General features: G+C 62.6%; 2 protein-coding genes across 7 annotated transcripts in view; one reads left to right on the top strand and one right to left on the bottom strand.

Annotated features, from left to right (window-relative positions):
• Nucleotides 1-2,483, top strand: part of ADCK5 (aarF domain containing kinase 5) — a 13,623-nt gene extending 11,140 nt beyond the window's left edge. For 2 of the 3 annotated variants that reach the window (XM_069599630.1, XM_070292504.1), the window contains exons 5-15: nt 21-221; nt 302-442; nt 517-630; nt 702-833; nt 1,046-1,129; nt 1,241-1,322; nt 1,404-1,482; nt 1,576-1,667; nt 1,729-1,981; nt 2,054-2,170; nt 2,253-2,483. In XM_069599630.1, the coding sequence (XP_069455731.1) occupies nt 21-221; nt 302-442; nt 517-630; nt 702-833; nt 1,046-1,129; nt 1,241-1,322; nt 1,404-1,482; nt 1,576-1,667; nt 1,729-1,981; nt 2,054-2,170; nt 2,253-2,358 (1,401 nt within the window). In that variant the 3' untranslated portion in view covers nt 2,359-2,483. Of the gene's footprint in view, nt 1-20; nt 222-301; nt 443-516; nt 631-701; nt 834-1,045; nt 1,130-1,240; nt 1,323-1,403; nt 1,483-1,575; nt 1,668-1,718; nt 1,982-2,053; nt 2,171-2,252 lie in introns of all 3 variants that reach the window. The other variant, XR_011446634.1, reaches the window with a different exon arrangement.
• On the bottom strand, nt 2,472-16,952 carry CPSF1 (cleavage and polyadenylation specific factor 1). Of its 4 annotated transcripts, none has more exons than XM_069599570.1 (38): nt 16,866-16,952; nt 16,630-16,788; nt 10,537-10,564; nt 10,302-10,444; nt 10,142-10,222; nt 9,909-10,060; nt 9,679-9,825; nt 9,425-9,564; nt 9,238-9,348; nt 9,072-9,165; nt 8,893-8,980; nt 8,680-8,802; nt 8,550-8,601; nt 8,129-8,223; nt 7,986-8,060; nt 7,816-7,896; nt 7,656-7,745; nt 7,376-7,486; nt 7,166-7,307; nt 6,905-7,083; nt 6,686-6,822; nt 6,363-6,537; nt 6,081-6,287; nt 5,918-6,007; nt 5,695-5,838; nt 5,457-5,609; nt 4,609-4,725; nt 4,445-4,535; nt 4,289-4,373; nt 4,072-4,213; nt 3,847-3,999; nt 3,590-3,766; nt 3,428-3,494; nt 3,311-3,358; nt 3,074-3,229; nt 2,874-3,003; nt 2,656-2,794; nt 2,472-2,584 (listed from the first exon to the last, which is right to left on the bottom strand). In XM_069599570.1, exons 2-38 carry the CDS (start codon nt 16,771-16,773, stop codon nt 2,537-2,539), a joined length of 4,335 nt encoding a protein of 1,444 aa, XP_069455671.1. In that variant the 5' UTR covers nt 16,774-16,788; nt 16,866-16,952; the 3' UTR covers nt 2,472-2,536. The 4 variants fall into 4 exon arrangements, with proteins under 4 accessions (XP_069455671.1, XP_069455672.1, XP_069455669.1 ...); XM_069599571.1 differs by having other exon boundaries at nt 6,686-6,819; XM_069599568.1 differs by having other exon boundaries at nt 10,302-10,468; nt 16,866-16,943.

Raw genomic sequence — 16,952 nt, 5'->3', positions numbered from 1 at the left:
TCCTCTCTGCCTGTGGTCAGAACAGCCCGAGGTACTTGGAGGTGATGTCTGCATGTCATCAGCGGGCGGCTGACGCCCTGGTGGCGGGGGCCATCAGCAATGGGGGCCTGTACGTGAAGCTGGGCCAGGGGCTCTGCTCCTTCAACCACCTGCTGCCCCCCGAGTACATCAGGACGCTGCGGGTGCTGGAGGACAGGGCCCTCACGCGGGGCTTCCGGGAGGTGAGCCTGCCCCCTGGGTCGCGAAGCGGGTAGTATGGCCCCACGGTGTCCCCCACGCTGCTCAAGGCCCGTTCTTCCAGGTGGATGAGCTGTTCCTTGAAGACTTCCAGGCCCCGCCCCATGAGCTCTTCCAGGAGTTTGACTACCAGCCCATTGCTGCAGCGAGCCTGGCCCAGGTGCACCGTGCCAGGCTGCACGATGGCACCGTGGTGGCCGTGAAGGTACGAGGGGTCCCCAGGGCACGTGGGGGGCGCGGGGTGCTGGCGGCCGGCGCTCCCTGAAGCCTCCCGTGCAGGTGCAGTACATCGATCTGCGGGACCGTTTTGACGGCGACATCCACACCCTGGAGCTCCTGCTGCACCTCGTGGAGCTCATGCACCCCAGCTTCGGCTTCAGCTGGGTCCTCCAGGTACTGCGGGGCAGGGGGCTGGGGTGGGCCGGCTCCCAGGCTGGACCCCCAACTGCCCGTATGGTCCCCAGGACCTCAAGGGGACCCTGGCCCAGGAGCTGGACTTCGAAAACGAGGGCCGCAACGCTGAGCGCTGTGCACGGGAGCTGCAACACTTCGACCATGTTGTGGTGCCCCGCGTGCACTGGAGCACGTCCAGTAAGGTGGGCTGGGCCCCCCCGGGTGGTGCCCGTGTGCACTGGGGCACATCCAGTAAGGTGGGCTGGGCCCCCCCGGGTGGTGCCCGCGTGTACTGGGGCACGTCCAGTAAGGTGGGCTGGGCCCCCCTGGGTGGTGCCCGGCTGCACGGGGGCACGTCCAGTAAGGTGGGCTGGGGCCCCTGGGTAGGGGAGCTCTGACGCCTGTTCTCTCCCAGCGCGTGCTGACGGCGGAGTTCTATGAGGGCTGCAAGGTCAATGACGTGGAGGCCATCCAGAGCATGGGGCTGGCGGTGCAGGATGTGAGTGCTGTGTGTCCTGGGCTGTGGGGCTGGACTGGAGGGTGTGGCCCTGGTCTGGGGTGATGGCGTGTGGTCTGACCCCATCCCCACCCCCGCCTGTCCTTGGCCCAGATTGCAGAGAAGCTGATCAAGGCTTTTGCTGAACAGATCTTTTACACGGGTTTCATCCACTCTGACCCCCACCCCGGTAATGGTAAGGAGAGCCCCAGGGCTGAGGGTGGGGTGCTGGGGGCTGCACCCCAGAACCAGGGAACTAGAGCCTACCCCTCCCCAGTTCTGGTGCGGAAAGGCCCGGATGGGAAGGCCCAGCTGGTGCTGCTGGACCATGGGCTCTACCAGTTCCTGGACGAGAAGTAAGCTGGGTCTGTGGGCTGGGTGGGCACGCCCCCCGCCCGGCCCGCCCCCCCCCCCCCCCGCCCCCAACCTGCTTACTGCTGGGCCTGCAGGGACAGGCTCGCTCTGTGCCAGCTGTGGCGGGCCATCATCCTGAGGGACGAGGCGGCCATGAAGGTGCACGCAGCCGAGCTGGGAGTGCAAGGTGAGGCCGGGGGGTGGGTGTGCGGCCCGGAGCGGGCACAGCCTGGCTCAGGCCCCCCCAGACTACCTCCTGTTCTCCGAGGTGCTCATGCAGCGGCCCGTGCGCCTGGGGCAGCTGTGGCGCTCGCGCCTACTGAGCCGTGAGGAGGCGGCCTACATGCAGGACATGGCCCGCGAGCACTTCGAGGAGGTCATGGCCGTGCTCAAGGCCCTGCCGCGCTCCATGCTGCTCGTGCTGCGCAACGTCAACACCGTGCGCGCCATCAACAACGCCCTGGGCGCCCCGGTGGACCGCTACTTCCTCATGGCCAAGAGGTAGGGCTGTGCAGCCTGGGGCGGTGGGGGCGGGCGGCCGCACCGGCCTCCCTCACACGCTCTCTTGTGCAGCGCGGTCCGGGGCTGGAGCCGCCTGGCAGGTGCCATGTACCAGAGCATCTACGGTGCCAGCATCCTGCGCCACATCAGGGTCATCTGGGAGACATTCAAGTTTGAAGTGGCCCTGAGGTGAGCTGGCGTGTGGGGGTCGGAGGACGGGAAGCCAGGGCCCACTCCCCACCTACCTGCCTCCCCTGATGCCCCCACACAGGCTGGAGACCCTGTCGATGCGGCTCACTGCCCTCCTGGTTCGAGTTCTGGTCTACCTAGGCATCGTGCCTGACACCAAGGGGCTGTCCAAGTACCTGGAGACCTAGGCATCCTGGGCAGAACCATAGAGCTCATCCCACCACACGCCCGGCCAGGGCCAAGTGACTGTGATTTGTTGGAGTAGGGGATGCTCTGGGGCCCCAAAATAATTACAACGCTCTTCTGAAAACAAGTGTTTTTATTTTGTACAAAAAGGGGGTGAGGTGAGTGGCAGTATCCAGGGGTCTAGAAGTGGGCAGTGACTCGGTCCGTCTCCAACAGGTCATCCAGGATCTGCGGAGAGAGGGCTGGGTGAGGGCGGGGAGCTGGCGGGGTGCAGGCGGGGGTGGGTGGGGGTGGCTCACGATGTCGGGTGTGGTGCCGATCTTCTTGGCCAGCTCCCCACGCTCCATGGTGCTCAGGTACAGGTAGCGGTTGAGCAGCTCCCCATCCAGCACGTTGCGCACAGCATTCTGCAGGACGCGCCTATCCACATGCAGCATCCTGGGGGGTGCGGAGGGCACAGGCCATGAGGGGTCTGGGCTGACCCGGGGGCGTCTGGTCAGGCTGGGGGTGGGCTCACCGGAAGGCGCGGGGGTTGAGGCCAGCGTGGTGGGGCAGCATGGTGGTCAGGGCATTCTGCAGCATCAGCAGCCGCCGGTAGGTCTTCTCCTGCATGGGCAGCAGCAGCCCGATGCCGCCGTCCAGTGTGGCTGAGGGGACAGGGCATGAGCACAGTGGACCCGCCACGGCCCGCTTCCCCCACCCCGGCCCCACGCTCACCGAACCATGTGATGTGCTTGTTCTCCCACACGACGGACTTCTTGCTGGGCCCCTCAGCGGCCCCCCGGCACGGGGTCCTCCAGAACGTGTTCACGTGGGCACCCACGTGGAAGTCCGCCCGGCGCAGCAGCCTCATGCCCCCAAAGCTCTCTTTGGCTGGGCCACAAGGGACCTCAGGTCACTGCCCGCCTGGCCCCCGCCTGACCCCACCCGGCAGAGGAGGGAGGGAGCACTCACCTTCCGGCAGGTACATGTAGACCATGAGGTTGCGGTCACGGTCGGACACTGGGGATCAGAGCCGAGTCAGCCCCTGTGTACACCCAGGATCTCAGGGACCCCAGCCCCCACACTCACCCAGAAAGCCCAGCTGCGCGTTGTCCACCATGAAGTCCACGCTGTACACTTCCAGGGGCTTGGCATCCTAACGACAGGAGGGCCGGGGAAGGCGGGCATCAGGATGGCCTGGGCCAGCCGCCAGCCCCCAGCCCCCGTGGCACAGCACAGCTCTCTCCGCACCCGGGACACGAGGCTCAGTGTCTTGCTCTCCTCTTGGTAGCGCAGCAGCGAGATGCTCTTCATGACGTCCGCGGCCAGGATGAAGTTCTTGACGCTGATCATCTGGTGTATGTAGAGCTGCGTGTCGATGAAGGCCATGCCCGTCAGCTCGCTGGCCCGCAGGCTCCACAGGAAGATCTGGGGGTGGGCGGGGGAGTGAGTGGCTGGGGGCGCCGGGGGGGGGGGGGCAGGGGGGGCGCTGGGGCGTGGGCGCACACCTTCTGGCCGATGGCCGACACCAGGTGGCCATTGCAGTGGCACAGGGCGGTCACGGGGCCCTTCTGCTCCTTCTCATACAGGACCTTAAACTTGTTCTTGGTCAGGGGCTGGCCAGGCTCAGGCACCACCTCAATCACATCCATGATCAGGATCTGCCAAGGAGATGGGTGGCTGAGTCAGGGTGCTGGACACTGCCTGCCTCAAAAGCCCCGCCGGCCACCTACCCGCCCTCGGCACGTGACCTCCTCCCCTTGCATGAGGCAGGTCCCGGCGGCCACGTAGCCCTTGAGGCCCGATACGGTCTCCTCGCTGCGCAGCGACACAGTCTTCATGCAGGTCACGTGCTCCCACTCCTCCAGCTCGATTCTGCGGGCGGAGCCCTGGTCAGGGCCAGTCCCGGCCCGCCCCACCCCGGCCCGCCCCACCCAGGCACAGCCTCACCTGGCATTGGGGATGGCCTCCCAGCTGACGGGGGAGATGAGCTGGATGCAGAAGGCCTCCTGCTGAGGGTGGACGTACCGCTCGTCTGTGAGGACAGAAGAGGACCATCAGGGAGGAGTGGCCCCCAGGACAGGCCCCGCGCGGAGCCCCGCGCACCTCTCTCAATGGTCTCAAACTCCTTCTCCTCGCCCGTCATGCGTGGAACACGTGTGCAAGGGGTGCTGGTGCTGGTGGCGACGGCGTACACCTTGGGGAGAGCAGGGTGTCAGGAGCCAGAGCCCACCCCAGCCCCGAGGGTCACTAGCCAAGTGGGGACAGACCTTGGACTCCACATGGTAAGCCACATAGTGGGCGGTGCAGCGCAGCGGGATCTTCCGAACAGGCCACGGGGCGTCGTAGGACAAGTAGGCGGGCAGAACGCTGATCCTCAGCTCACCCTGGGTGGGCACAGGGGTGAGAGAGGCCTGGCGCCCGCTGAAGGCCGAGCTGACGAACCCAGGCCTCGAGGGCTCCCTCAGGTCAGCCCTCGGCTCCGCTGGAACAGGGGCAGCAACAGAGGCTGTGGCCCGCTGTCCTGCTCTTCAGGGGCTTCCTGTCCCTTCACCCAGGTTTGCCCAGGGCTGGCCATGGGTGTCGCCTGAGGCCAGGCTCAGGGGGTGCTGGAGGCTGCAGGCACAGGGTGGGACACCCACGCGCACGCCACGCCAGCACCTGCACACAGGCACAGGGCCCAGCGGCTCCCCTCCAGCCCAGGCCTAAGTGCACTGGTGCATACCGAATTCTTGGTGGCCCATGGGGCCGCTGCTGTCATCTTTGTGACACGAAGCTCAGGCTCAGGGTACCTGAGCATCCCAGCCAGTCAGCCGGTGCCTTGAGCAGAGCTGGGCGCCCAGTGGGCAGACGAGTGACTGAACCCGGCTGGTGCCCTTGTGGGCCACAGCCTGCACTGCCGATCTCCCCGCCCCCCAAGCCTCCCAGCATCAGCCCCACACCACCTCCTTGACCTTGGCTCCCACCCCCTGCCGGACAGCCTGACTCTCCATGCCACGGCCCCCCCATTCCCAGCCATGGGTTAAGGCCCTTTTTCTTGGGCCCCAGCACCTGATCCTGCCCAGCTGTCCTTGGAGGGGGTTGGCACGCCTGACCGGGCCTCGTGGGGCCTCCCTACCTGTCTGTTGAAGTACAGGAACCCTCGGGGGCAGTTGATGTTGTGGAATGGGGCAAAGGAGTCGATGGGGCCGTCGATGCCCATGGGGTGCAGCCGCAGGGCCCCCCGGCCAGTCACCAGGAGCCAGTGGGGCGAGGGACCGCAGATGAACACCTGGGGGCGGACAGTGTGAGGAAGCCCCTCACACTGGGGGAGGCCCCATGCTCGCCAACCCTGCTCCGCAGAGCGGCCGGCCTACCCCGGAGTAGCCGTAAATGTCCTCGAAGTAGCGGAACCGCGCCACGCGGCCTCGGGGCCCCGTGCCCTCCTCCGTGCTACCCCCTTCTGCCTTCTTCTTGGATGGCTTTGGCTTCTTCTCCCGGAAGTTGATGTTGTGGGGGACCTGAGGGTGCTGCAGTTAAGGGCCGGGGCCCCCAGCCCTGCCTCACCGCCCCCACACCCAGCCCTGCCACTCACTGCACCTTCTTGAAGCGAACTTTGAGGTTCCCCTGGCCGAGCTGTGAGTCATGGGGGAAGGCCTCATAAATAAGGAGCTCCTGGTCCACGTGCACCTGGGGACAGGGGACGTCAGGGGGCAGGGCCCACAGGCAGGCTGGGTCGGGGAGGGCAGGCGGGCGTACTCACCAGCAAGTAGGGCCTGCGCTGGCGACTGCCCAACGCCACCAGCAGCACCTCCTTGACCAGGGGCAGCTCGCCCTGGCGCGTGGCCTCCTCCTTCCGGGCCTCACCCTGGGTGGTGGGCTGGCCAAAGGAGCTGTCTACCAGGACACGCTGGCCAACAGGGAAGTTCTTCACCAGGAACACGAGCCGCCAGTCGGGGAGCTGGTAGATCTGTGGGGCAGCGCAGTCAGCGGGGGGTCGGGCGCCCAGCAGGCCTGGGGGGCGCAGGCACAGGGCGCCACCCACCTCCATGGCTCCGTTCTCCCGCACCAGCAGGCACCAGTGGGTGGGCTCGGCCCGGAAGGGTGTGGGGTCCCGGTCGGCGGGTGGCTGACTGCTCCTGCGCGCCTCCTCCTTGCTGGGGCTGAAGAGGGAGCCGGAGTCCCCGTAGAGCATCTCCTCCTCGTCATCCACCGTGGGGCTGCGGCGGGCAGGCGTCACAGGTCATAGGCACAGGGGCGCGGCCTGCCCTCCCCGCCCCACCGCCCTTGCACACTCGCACACCTGATCTCTGCACCAGGCCCTGCCCTCACACACCTGGTCTTTGCACCCACCCCGCCCTCACACACCTGGTCTCTGCGCCCTGGCCCTCGGCCTCAGGGCCGCCGCGGCCCCCCAGCTCGTCGCGGACTCCACCCAGACGGCTCTCAGTGGTGAACATGCCGCTGACGTCCCGGTACACACACAGTGTGATCACCTTGGACTGCTGCGGGGAGGGAGAGCACTCAGCTGGGGTGGGGGCACGTGGGCAGGGGTCAGCAGGCCCTGGGACAGAGCAGGGCGCCTACATGGTGCAGGGGCGGCTTGTGCAGCGCCAGGCGGTGATGGCGGCCCCCGTACGAGTCGTTCTTGAGCAGGAACATGGTGACGTGGCCCTCAGCGCTCATGATGACCACGTAGGGGTCGGCCACGGCACACTGCACGATGGGGGAACCCAGGTCCACGGGGATGAAGTGCAGCTGGTTCACTGCGGACACAGGCCAGTCAGCCCCGGGCAAGGGCGTGCGCCGGCCCCAGGCCCGGGTCCACCCGCCCGAGGCCTGGCCCACCTCCTTCCAGCAGGCGGATGCCGAGTGGCGACACCTGCACGATGTAACGGTTGTCCCCGATGTTGCCAGCGAAGACCGTGGGGCCCTGCGTGGCAAAGCCGCTGGCGTCCAGCTCCATGATCTCCTGCCCTGTCTGCAGGATCTGTGGGCAGCGGTGGGTGAGGGGCCCTGCTCACAGAAGGGCCCCAACCCGGGCTCCGGGTGCCTCACCATGGTAGAGTCTTCCCGGCTAAGAATGAGGAACCCGTGTCTCCGCCCGTCATCCTCGGCCTCAGGAGCACCAGGCTCTGGCTCCGTGCCCTCCCCCTTGAGGGTCTCCTCCTGTGAAGGCAGAAGAGGGCAGGGATTCCTGGCCCAGCCCATGCCGCCTGAGCAGCAAGCCTGAGAGGCACAGAGCTGGATCCCGGGCCCTGCGGCCCGTGGGCACCCGCAACAGGCCAGGCGCAGGCCAGCATCGCCAGCTGGATGTCGCCAACCTGGGCACACACACCTGCTCCTTACGCACGGGGGAAATGACTGTCCACATGTCATAGCAGCCAGGGAGCTCAAAGGTCGTCACCACCTGGGGCCGGATGCTCTTCTGGAAAGACAGGCGGGGGTCAGCAGCCCACCCAGGCCCCACCAGGAGGCGCCCCCTCGCCGCCCCTCACCTGCAGCACCGACAGGGCCCCGTTCTTGCCATAGCCAGAGCACACCACGATCTCCAGGTCTGGCTCCGGACTGTTCTGAAACTACGGGGGGCAGGGACGGGGGTGAGGGCCGGACCTCTGCTGTGCAGCCCACCCCACCCTGCCCTGTGCCCCCAGCCCCCAGTGGGCACCTCTTCAGAGAGGAAGGCGGGCTCGCCCATGGCAGCGTTGGCACAGGGTCCGATGTTGAGGATGCTGTCACACACCTGTGGGCATGGCAGTGGTCAGGCAGCAGGCTGGCCAGGACCGGGCAACCACCTGAGCCCCGCCTCACCTCAAAGGAGTACGTGGCCAGCTGTGTGCCTGACTGCGCCTCACTGCCGTACACTTCAATCTCGTCCACCTCGTCCTGCGGCACTGACTTGCCCCCTGGAGCATGACAAGAGCCCACCTGAGCCCACCTGCTGGCCCACACCTGACCAGCCTGACGCTCACCCTCCCGCACCCGACCAGCCCGACAGTCAGCCCTCCTGCACCCAACCAGCCCGCACCTGACCAGCCTGACGCTCAGCCCTCCCACACACGACCAGCCCCTCACCCGACCAGCCTGACGCTCAGCCCTCCTGCACCCGACCAGCCCCTCAACCAACCAGCCCACACCCAACCAGCCTGAAGCTCAGCCCTTCCAAACTCGACCAGTCCCTCACCCGACCAGCCTGCACCTGACGCTCAGCCCGCACCCGACCAGCCCGCACCTGACCAGCCCGTGGTGGCGTCCACACGCTTCTTCTTGGAGGGCGGCTCTTCCTGTGAGGTGGGAGGAGTAGGGACTGAGCACCCCGGAGGCTGCCTGCAGGGGCTGCATCCCCACGGGCCCGCACTCACCTTGTCGGCAGCCTCACGGGTGGTACTGGCTGGGGGCTCCTGCAGCTTCTCCGTGTACTTGAGGAGCAGCGAGTTGCCGAGACGAGAGCCGAGGAACAGATACCCAGGCTCCATGGTGACCATCTGGGGATGGTGACCATGGGGACGGGTGAGGGTGCGGCTGGCCCGGCCTGGGGCCCGGGGCCCGGGGCCGCCCTCCGAGACCCCACTCACACTGGTGGTGAGGACGCTGGCGGCAGCCTTGTCGAAGTGGAAGGCCCGGACACTGCGCATGCCATCCGTGATGAGCGTCAGCACGTAGCTGCCGGGGCGGGAGGGTGGGGGGGACACTCAGCTGGTGCGGGGGCACCACTGCCCCGCCAGGGAGGACGGGCCCCGGAGCGGGGACTCACATCTCACCGCCCTTGAGGGAGATGACCATCTTGTCATAGGAGATGAAGGCCGCCTGAGCACAGTCCAGGGTGATCCGCACACCTTCCTGGGTGCCTGTGGGCAGGGGTGGTCAGCCAGGCCCAGCAGCAGCCCCCGCCGCCCCGGGCCCTGCTCCCCAGCACTCACGCAGGGGAAAGGCAGTGGTGCCGGTGGTGAGGCTGTTGAGAGCCACACCGTAGGGAGGGACGCTCTGGTTCAGGTACAGCAGCGAGTTGACCGCGAAGATCACCACCCCGCCTGGAACAGACACGCTGGTGGGAGGGCCCAGCACGCTCTACACACCCCACCCCAACCCGGCCCAGGCCCCTCTCACCTATGGGCTTGGGCACCGCCAGGGCCTGGGTGCAGTCGAAGGGCAGGCTGGTGAGGGACCAGATGACGGGGTGCACCTTCTGCGTGATGTTCAGGGAGATGGCCACGATGGAGCATGTGTCCTGCCGCACGGCCACCCGCCTGGGGGCCAAGAGGAGTCAGCGCGGGATGGCACAGCAGGCCCGCTGCCCTGGAGGCCAGCCAGGCTCCTCCCCCGCAGCAAGCCCTGCGCACAGCCAGGCCGCAGGCCCTCACCCAGGCCACGTCTGGTTGGGCTCAAACAGGATGAGCAGGGTGGGCTCATAGTAGCCGTGCAGGAACTGCAGGTCGACGATGTTGAGAAGCTTCTCGTCCAGGGCCCGCACGTCGATGATGTAGCTGGGCAGGAAGCTGGACCTCTGCCTAGGGGCAGCAGGCGTCAGTGGGGGCAGCATGGGGCGGCGGAGCTGGGCTACTTGGGGCCTCCACCCCGCCCCCGCACTCACCCCTCCCCCACGAGCCCCTCGTGCTCCTCGGCCAGGCTCTCCCTGCGGAAGGGCAGGACCACCAGCCGTGTGCCGTAGATGAGCATGGCCGCGCAGCGCCCGTCGGGGTCCACACGCACCCGGGGCGTGTGCACGTTCTGCACGAAGCCGTCCTGCAGGAGAGGGGTGTCAGGCAGGAGCGCCCCCCACCCTGAAACATGGGGCTGGCTTGGGGGTGGGGAGGTGAGCCCTACCCGCAGCTCAGGCTCCTCGAAGTAGTGCAGAGACAGGGTCTTGAGGTCGTGGGTGCCCGGGTCGTACTCCACCACCGACAGCTGGGGGCAGCAGGTCAGAATGGGGCCCGCCCCCTAGAGCCCCCAGATCCCACCCCTGCCCACCCTGCCCCCGCCCCACCTTGGCATCCTTGAAGCTCAAGAGCAGGGCATCCCGCTTGGCACCAGCCAGCTGCACACTGGCCATGGACATGACGTTGCCAAAGAAGGAGAAGGAAGCCACCAGCTCCAGCTTTTCCCGGTGCTCCCGGTGGGCCTTCCCGTCTGCGGAGAGAAAGTGGACAGGGCCTGGAGCCCACGTCCAGCCCCCACCCCAGGGCTCACAGCTGGGCAGCCACCCTGAGCTCATCACTCACCTGTGCTCCTGTCATTTTTGGTCGGCGCCTGGAGGAGGGAGGAAGAAGGAAAGAACTGTGAGGGGCCCACCTTACCCACAACTGGCCCTATAGCCAAGAGCCCTCAACGGGGAGCAGGGGACCAGCCAGCAGGAAGCGCCCCCAGCTCTCCCAACACTGGGGCTCTCAGGGTCGAAGGCTGGACAGCACTGTATGTGCCCCCCAAAACAACCACTCAGACTCACCCTGGGCCAGCCAGCGATGACACGTGCTTGCTGGGAAGAAGGAACCCCAGCTCTGCTGAGCACAGCTGGTTGTGCCAGTGACCCTATGGGGCCGTGGCCTCACCCCATCTGCGTCCTCCAGGCGGGCCCGGGGCGCAGGACCCTGGCGAGGGGATGCGGCCACACCACCACTGAGCTGCATCCCGGGAACGCCCCTCGCTACAGCCCACTGCTCTCAAGCAGGGAGAAAAACCATCTACTGTTTTCAGTGACTATCTTGAGCACTTGATAACAGACGAGACCCATTCATGACAGAAACCCCTTGCTGACCCAGAATACAACTTCCTTAATCCAGGAAAAGTCATCCCCGGCAGGTCTCTAGCAGGGTTGCACTTGAACTGGACATGAAAGTCGCCCTCAGCAATGGGTCCAGCCCAGGACACCATCCCCCTTGGCCAGACACAGGGCCAAGATGCAGACTGACTGCCACTCTGGGCAATAACAAGACACAGAGGGAAAATATAACTAATTTTAAGACACACATGGACATAATTAAATAGTCTAACACACCACTGGCAATTTAGAAGGTAGAGGGAGGAAAAGGACAGAACCTCGAACTGAAGACATAACCAAAATATCCTGATGAGAAGCGTCAGCCTACAGACTCAAGGACAGCAAGTCCCAAAGCAGGACAAACACAAACAAAACTACAGCCAAGCACGTCGCAGCTAAAAGACAGAAAATCAAAGACAGAGACAAGTACCATAGAAGCAGTCCAAGGAGAACAGAGATGCTACCTTCATTACAATTGACTATAGGAGCCAGAGGTGGTCTTTAAAGTGATGAAAGAAGAAAACAGTCAGCTTAGAATTGTAAACCCAATGAAAACATCCCTCAGAAAGGAAGTGGAAATAAAAACATTTTCAGACAAACCAAAGTGGACCGAGATCATCAACATCAGAAACACTCTTCAACAATTACCAAAGGAAGCTCTTCGGGCTGAAGACCCCAGATGACAAAAAAAGACGACAGCGTCCTGCACAGAGTGTGAACTGCTGAACTGTGTGATGATGAAGGAAGGCCTGGGGGGAGGGAGGCAGGTGCACCTGGAGGTGGGGAGAGGGTGAGCGAGGTGCACCCCAGCCGCCCCGCCACCCCACAGACGCCAAGCACAGAGGAAGGTCTGAGCACCAGACGGCACCTTCCACCTAGAGTCCGTGTCACAGTGGGGAGGCTGGCTGGCCACCCACCTCTCCAAGCCACCGACACCAGCGCCCAGGACCACACCAAGGATCTGACCAGGCCTGGACTCGCACGGGCCTGTGGTCCCAGCAGGGACTGTGGTGTTGCCTGGATGCACAGATGTGGTGACCTCTGGGAAAAGCCAAGGGGATCCTCCAGGCCCAGGGAAAAAGCCAGAGATACAGCAACCTGTTCAGGACTGTAGACGAGAGTATGCAGGAAATTCTGGTGCTTATGCAGCTTTTCTGAGAGTCTGAATTTATGTAAAACCAAAATGCTAACAACAATATAACATTCTGCAGGAGCAAGCCTGTGACAACAGAACACAGTGAGCAGGGAAAGACGGTGAAGGGTTTCAAGGATTCTAGGCTATCTGGGGAGGCTCCCTCCAGCCAGAGACTGCTGTGACCTCAAATGTGACCCATTAGAGAGTAAGACAAAATGCACAACCAGAAATCAAGATGAAATCAGGGACTCCCCTGGTGACCCAGTAAGTAGCTAAGACCCCATGCTTCCAATGCCCGAGGGCCAGATTTGATCCTGGTCCCACATGCCACAACTGAGACCCAGCATACCCAAATAAATAAAACTAAAAATAAGTGAACAAATAAAATATTTCCTGAAGAGATCAAATGAAATAAAATAGCCAATCAATCCAAAACAACAAATAAAAGAATAGCAAGATGCAAGATGGTGATAACAACCCAACTACACAAGAAAATACCTCAAATAACTGGACCAGATCAGAGCCATTCATGACAGAATAAATACCACTCAGGCCAAAAGACAACAAAAACCGTCAGAATAATAAACACCACCCAACTATTTGCTATTGATTCACTTTAAACATAACAACACAGACTTAAGAAAACAAACAAACAAAAAACTGGGGTAGCCAAGTTACTACTAGACAAAGTAGATCTTAAGGCAAAAAGTATTAAAGAGGGACGTTTCACGACAAAAAGGTCAGTTCAAAAGTAACTCTTTTTCGGCCACACAGCACGTGGAGACGGTTCCCCAACCAGGGAACTCGCTGCAGTGGAACCACCATGGAAGTCCCCCAGAGGGACTTATAAATTTGTCCTTCTGTGGCTAATAATTCAGCTCACACACACACACACACACACAACTCCAGACAACCCTCTAGGGCAAGTGCTCCACCTTGTTCATCTCTAAAATTATACATTCTTGATTTTTGGCTCCTCCATGTAAATCTGAGAATCAAGATAAATAAAACTGTTGAGAAACTTTATTGCAACTTTGAGAAAAAGGACACAATTTTGGATTAATTTGCACGGGTGGGGGTGGGGGTGACATCTCTACAATGTTGAGGCTTCCCATCCGTGACGCCTTTTCTATTTACTTGGGACGGTCATTAATTTTAGGGAAGTGCCCTACATTTCCTACATTTCTTTTCCTCTCAAAGGTCACAGCTGCCCCAGGCCAGCACTCACCCGCTTCCCACACACAGCTTCCCTGCCCCGGCCGCTGTCCGCTGTCTGGGGACTGCCGGCCCAGGACCCGAGCCAGGCGCACACCCAGCGCCAGGCCCACCACCTGCTCGGGACCCTCTCCCTCCCCTGCCGCCACCCTGCAGACCCTGCCCGTGCACCTGGCTCCCTGGCGGAGACTGCACATGGCCCCGTGGGGCTCACCATCCTCTCTTCATCCCAGCTGGGGGCTGCTCTTAAGGACAGGAGCCTCAAAAGGGAAGAAGAGCCCCCCGAGTGGTCTGGCCCTGGCCTCGTCTCACCACCCAGGAAGCTCAGCCACAGCGAGGCCGCCGGTCAGACACCAGGCTAGCCCCGTGGAGAGAGAGGAGACGGGCCCTTCTCGTCACACAGACCGGGCCCAGGCTGGGCGTCCGTCCGCATGGTCCCTGTGGCGCTGTCCTGGCTCCTGGCTGCCCTCAGGACTGCGCCACCCTGGTGACAGCGTGTCTGGGGCTCCAGGCAAGCTGTCCTGCAGCGGTGACTAGGCTGGTCCCCGATGAGCTCAGTCACCGAGGCCTCCACCCAGGCGCCATGCTCCATTCCGCCACTACACTCTGTGCTCTGTCCAGGAGCTGGAGGCTGCCCTACACTGAAAGGCTGCGGAGCAAACACCTGACTCAGGCCCAGCAGCCGCATCTGGTCTGCCGAGGGCCTTCTGTGGGATTCTTCACAGCTCTTGAAAGGTGTGCAGGGCCTCTGAGGGCCTCGGTGGGCTCCACATGGGGGCTTCCCTGTGCTCCTTTCCTTCAGAGCATTAATGCGCCCTCACTCACCTCACAAAACCCTGCTTTTCCTACCAGTTCCTGCTCTGTTCCTTCCCTTCCCTTTGCACAGATCTCCCCCATGGAGTTGTCTCTGTCCACTGGTGCTAACTCTCCTGCTCTGGGCTCCTGGCCTCACCAGCCCACATCCCACCTAACGCTAGGCTTCCGCGTCAGGGTCACCAAGTGCGTCCAGGTCTCGGGACCCATCTGAGGCTCAGAAACACGGGGCCCAGCATCCAGATTGGGTCACGAAAGACTCCACGGCTTCCAGTCTGGCGGGTCTCTCAGCCCTTGTCCTGGGGGAGGCCGCAACGCAAGGACGGATGCTTTCTGCAGTAGCTGCATGCATGCATCGAGAGAGGGCAGAAACCATACCCCTGTGGGGCCTGCAGACTGCGGAGCTCCCGGCTTCCTGACTACAGACACTGAGGCGAGAGAGGGCAGAAACCATACCCCTGTGGGGCCTGCAGACGGCGGAGCTCCCGGCTTCCTGACTACAGACACTGAGGCGCCGGCAGCTGCTTCAAGCTGCTAACAGCAACACATACTCCGACAACGTCCAAAGTGCACTCCAGCCCCCAAGCCCCCCACCCGCAACCATCTCCCTGGCAGGTGCCAGCCACTTCACTTGCAGGGTTAGTCTGGCCCGAAACCCAACTCTGGCAAAGCCTCTGCACGGCCCACAGCTCCGCTCCCTTGCACGCCCCACATCCTGTCTATCGTGCCTGCTTGCCCCACCAACGACCACCCAGCCCAGTCGCCTTCGACTTGTCGCAGCCACAGTAACCCCAGGACACAAGGGTCAGATCAGCTCACTCCTCTGCCCAAACCTTAACTCACCATTGGCCTCAGGTCAACACTCAGCTCCCAAGACTGCCCTCACGGCTGCCCTGCTGATGCCCCGATCCAGCCTTGCAAGCCCCGACCAGCCACTCTTCCCTCCCTACTGCCCTGGCACCTTCACTCCGCCTCAAAGCTCTTCTCCCCACACCTACAAGGCTCTCCCCATCAGCTCCTCCTCACCCACTCAAATCTCACCTTTCCAAGGAGGTGACTTTAGACCTCGCCTGGCTCCCCACTCCCCATCCCGTCCTGGTGGTGTGCATGGGCACTGTGGCCTCCAGCGTGTGCTGCACTGGCAGCGTGTGGCCCCCCACCCACAGAACCACAGCCATGAGGGCAGCTCACCAACCCCTCCCAAGATGCCCACACAAAACAGGCTCTTAACAGATGACCCCTAGAAAGACAAGAGAGTGATCGCTAAGGGGCTGTGAATCCACGTGTAAAACATATACAGATGTAAAAACATTCCATTTGTCCCTCAAAGTTGACTGAAAGCCAGTGTCAGATACAGTATGACAAAGACGCTCTCATTCAACGTAGGGACGTAGAGACACATGTATTTATTTGCAAAAATTCGTTTTCCATTTGGACTGAAATGTTCGCAAAAGCCAAATGCTGATCTCAAAACTGCTGTATCACAAAAGCTTAAACTAAGACTATTTACTGACACAGTCACTAACCTCTCATACATTCTTCCGTATCTTGCTTGCTTCACCACGTGTGGATCAGTGCAGCAGTACGCACATTTAACACAAAACAAACACTAGTGTCCTGAAGTAAGTGCTCGGGAAGGGGGCCTCCTCCCTGCTGCCCCATCCCTTACTCAGAACCCTGCCCTGTGGAGGACAACCCTTCCAGCCCCACTTCCACTCTGCACCCCAGTCCAACCCTGCCAGCCCTCAGATGCTTCTGGCTGGCACACTGGCCTTGCATCTGCCTGGAACCCACCCCTCCCCATCCTTGCATCTGGCTCTTACTCCCCTTTCAAGAACAGATGTGAAGATGCTTCTTGCAAGAAGTCACCCCTCACGACCAAAACCCTCACACCTCGGGTAATCAGAGCACCCCCGGTGTTTCCCCCACCGAGGGATTCATCACACTTTACTGACCTCCAACACACCCTACACCCAGCCTTGTTCCCTTTGCCATGAATGTTCTTCCCCCAACGAATGCCTAGTCTGTCTAAAGGAGGCTCCTCTGATCCCTCAGCCCTCATCTATTTCCTTCGCTGTTCCTGCAGGGTGTCCACAGGTGTGTGTTCTCACGCGTGTATTTAGTCAGTAGGTGTCCTCCTGCTCCAAGTGTGTGCAGGTTTTGTTCTCTACCGTATCGCTAAAACCGAGCACACGGTACATGTTCATGCGATTTGTTGAAAAAAACTAAAGAGCAAATGAGACGCCCAGGGTAGGCCGCCGAGCCCAACAGAGAGTGACCAGGTCGAGGAACGTGGTTCCTAGGCACGACCAAGCGCGGCGCCGTCGGCCCGCTCAGCCTCGGTCCCGGGCACCCCTCGCCGCGGGGCGCAGCGGCCCCAGCGGGCCTGCCTACCTCGGAGTCCCGGTTGAGGCGGTATACATAGAGCTGCGAGGTCCCGGCTACCACGAGGTTGCGCTCGCTGTTGTTAAAGAAGTTGCAGTACATGGAGAACTCCAGGCCGGTGGGCGGATGCGCCTGCTTGTACACGGCGTACATGGCGCTGCGCTCGGGCTGCACAGGAAGGCGACAGGGTGAGCAGGAAAGCCCGCGCGCGACCCCGGGCCCGCTCGCGCCCACCCGCCGCCCACCTGGCAGTTGGAGCCGGCTGATGGGGGACCTGTACGGCGCCGAACACGGCCCGTCCGGACGCGGAAGCCGCGCGCCACGGTTCCGGG

The sequence above is a fragment of the Ovis canadensis genome, chromosome 9, assembly GCF_042477335.2.
Source record: "Ovis canadensis isolate MfBH-ARS-UI-01 breed Bighorn chromosome 9, ARS-UI_OviCan_v2, whole genome shotgun sequence".
NCBI classification, from domain to species: Eukaryota; Metazoa; Chordata; class Mammalia; order Artiodactyla; family Bovidae; genus Ovis; species Ovis canadensis.
The sequence above is the reverse complement of the archived record's forward strand: the minus strand, read 5'-3'. Positions and strand labels throughout refer to the sequence as shown.

What these genes read in the sequence shown, in the direction of transcription:
- CPSF1 (XM_069599568.1), bottom strand. Translation starts at nt 16,773, where the DNA reads ATGTACGCCGTGTACAAGCAGGCGCATCCGCCCACCGGCCTGGAGTTC. An exon ending in TCCCTCAAGGGCGGTGAGAT is followed by an intron (nt 8,981 to 9,071) that starts GTGAGTCCCCGC and finishes CCGCCCCGGCAG; the next exon opens with CTACGTGCTGACGCTCATCA. An exon ending in AGCGCAGGCCCTACTTGCTG is followed by an intron (nt 6,008 to 6,080) that starts GTGAGTACGCCC and finishes CCCTGTCCCCAG; the next exon opens with GTGCACGTGGACCAGGAGCT.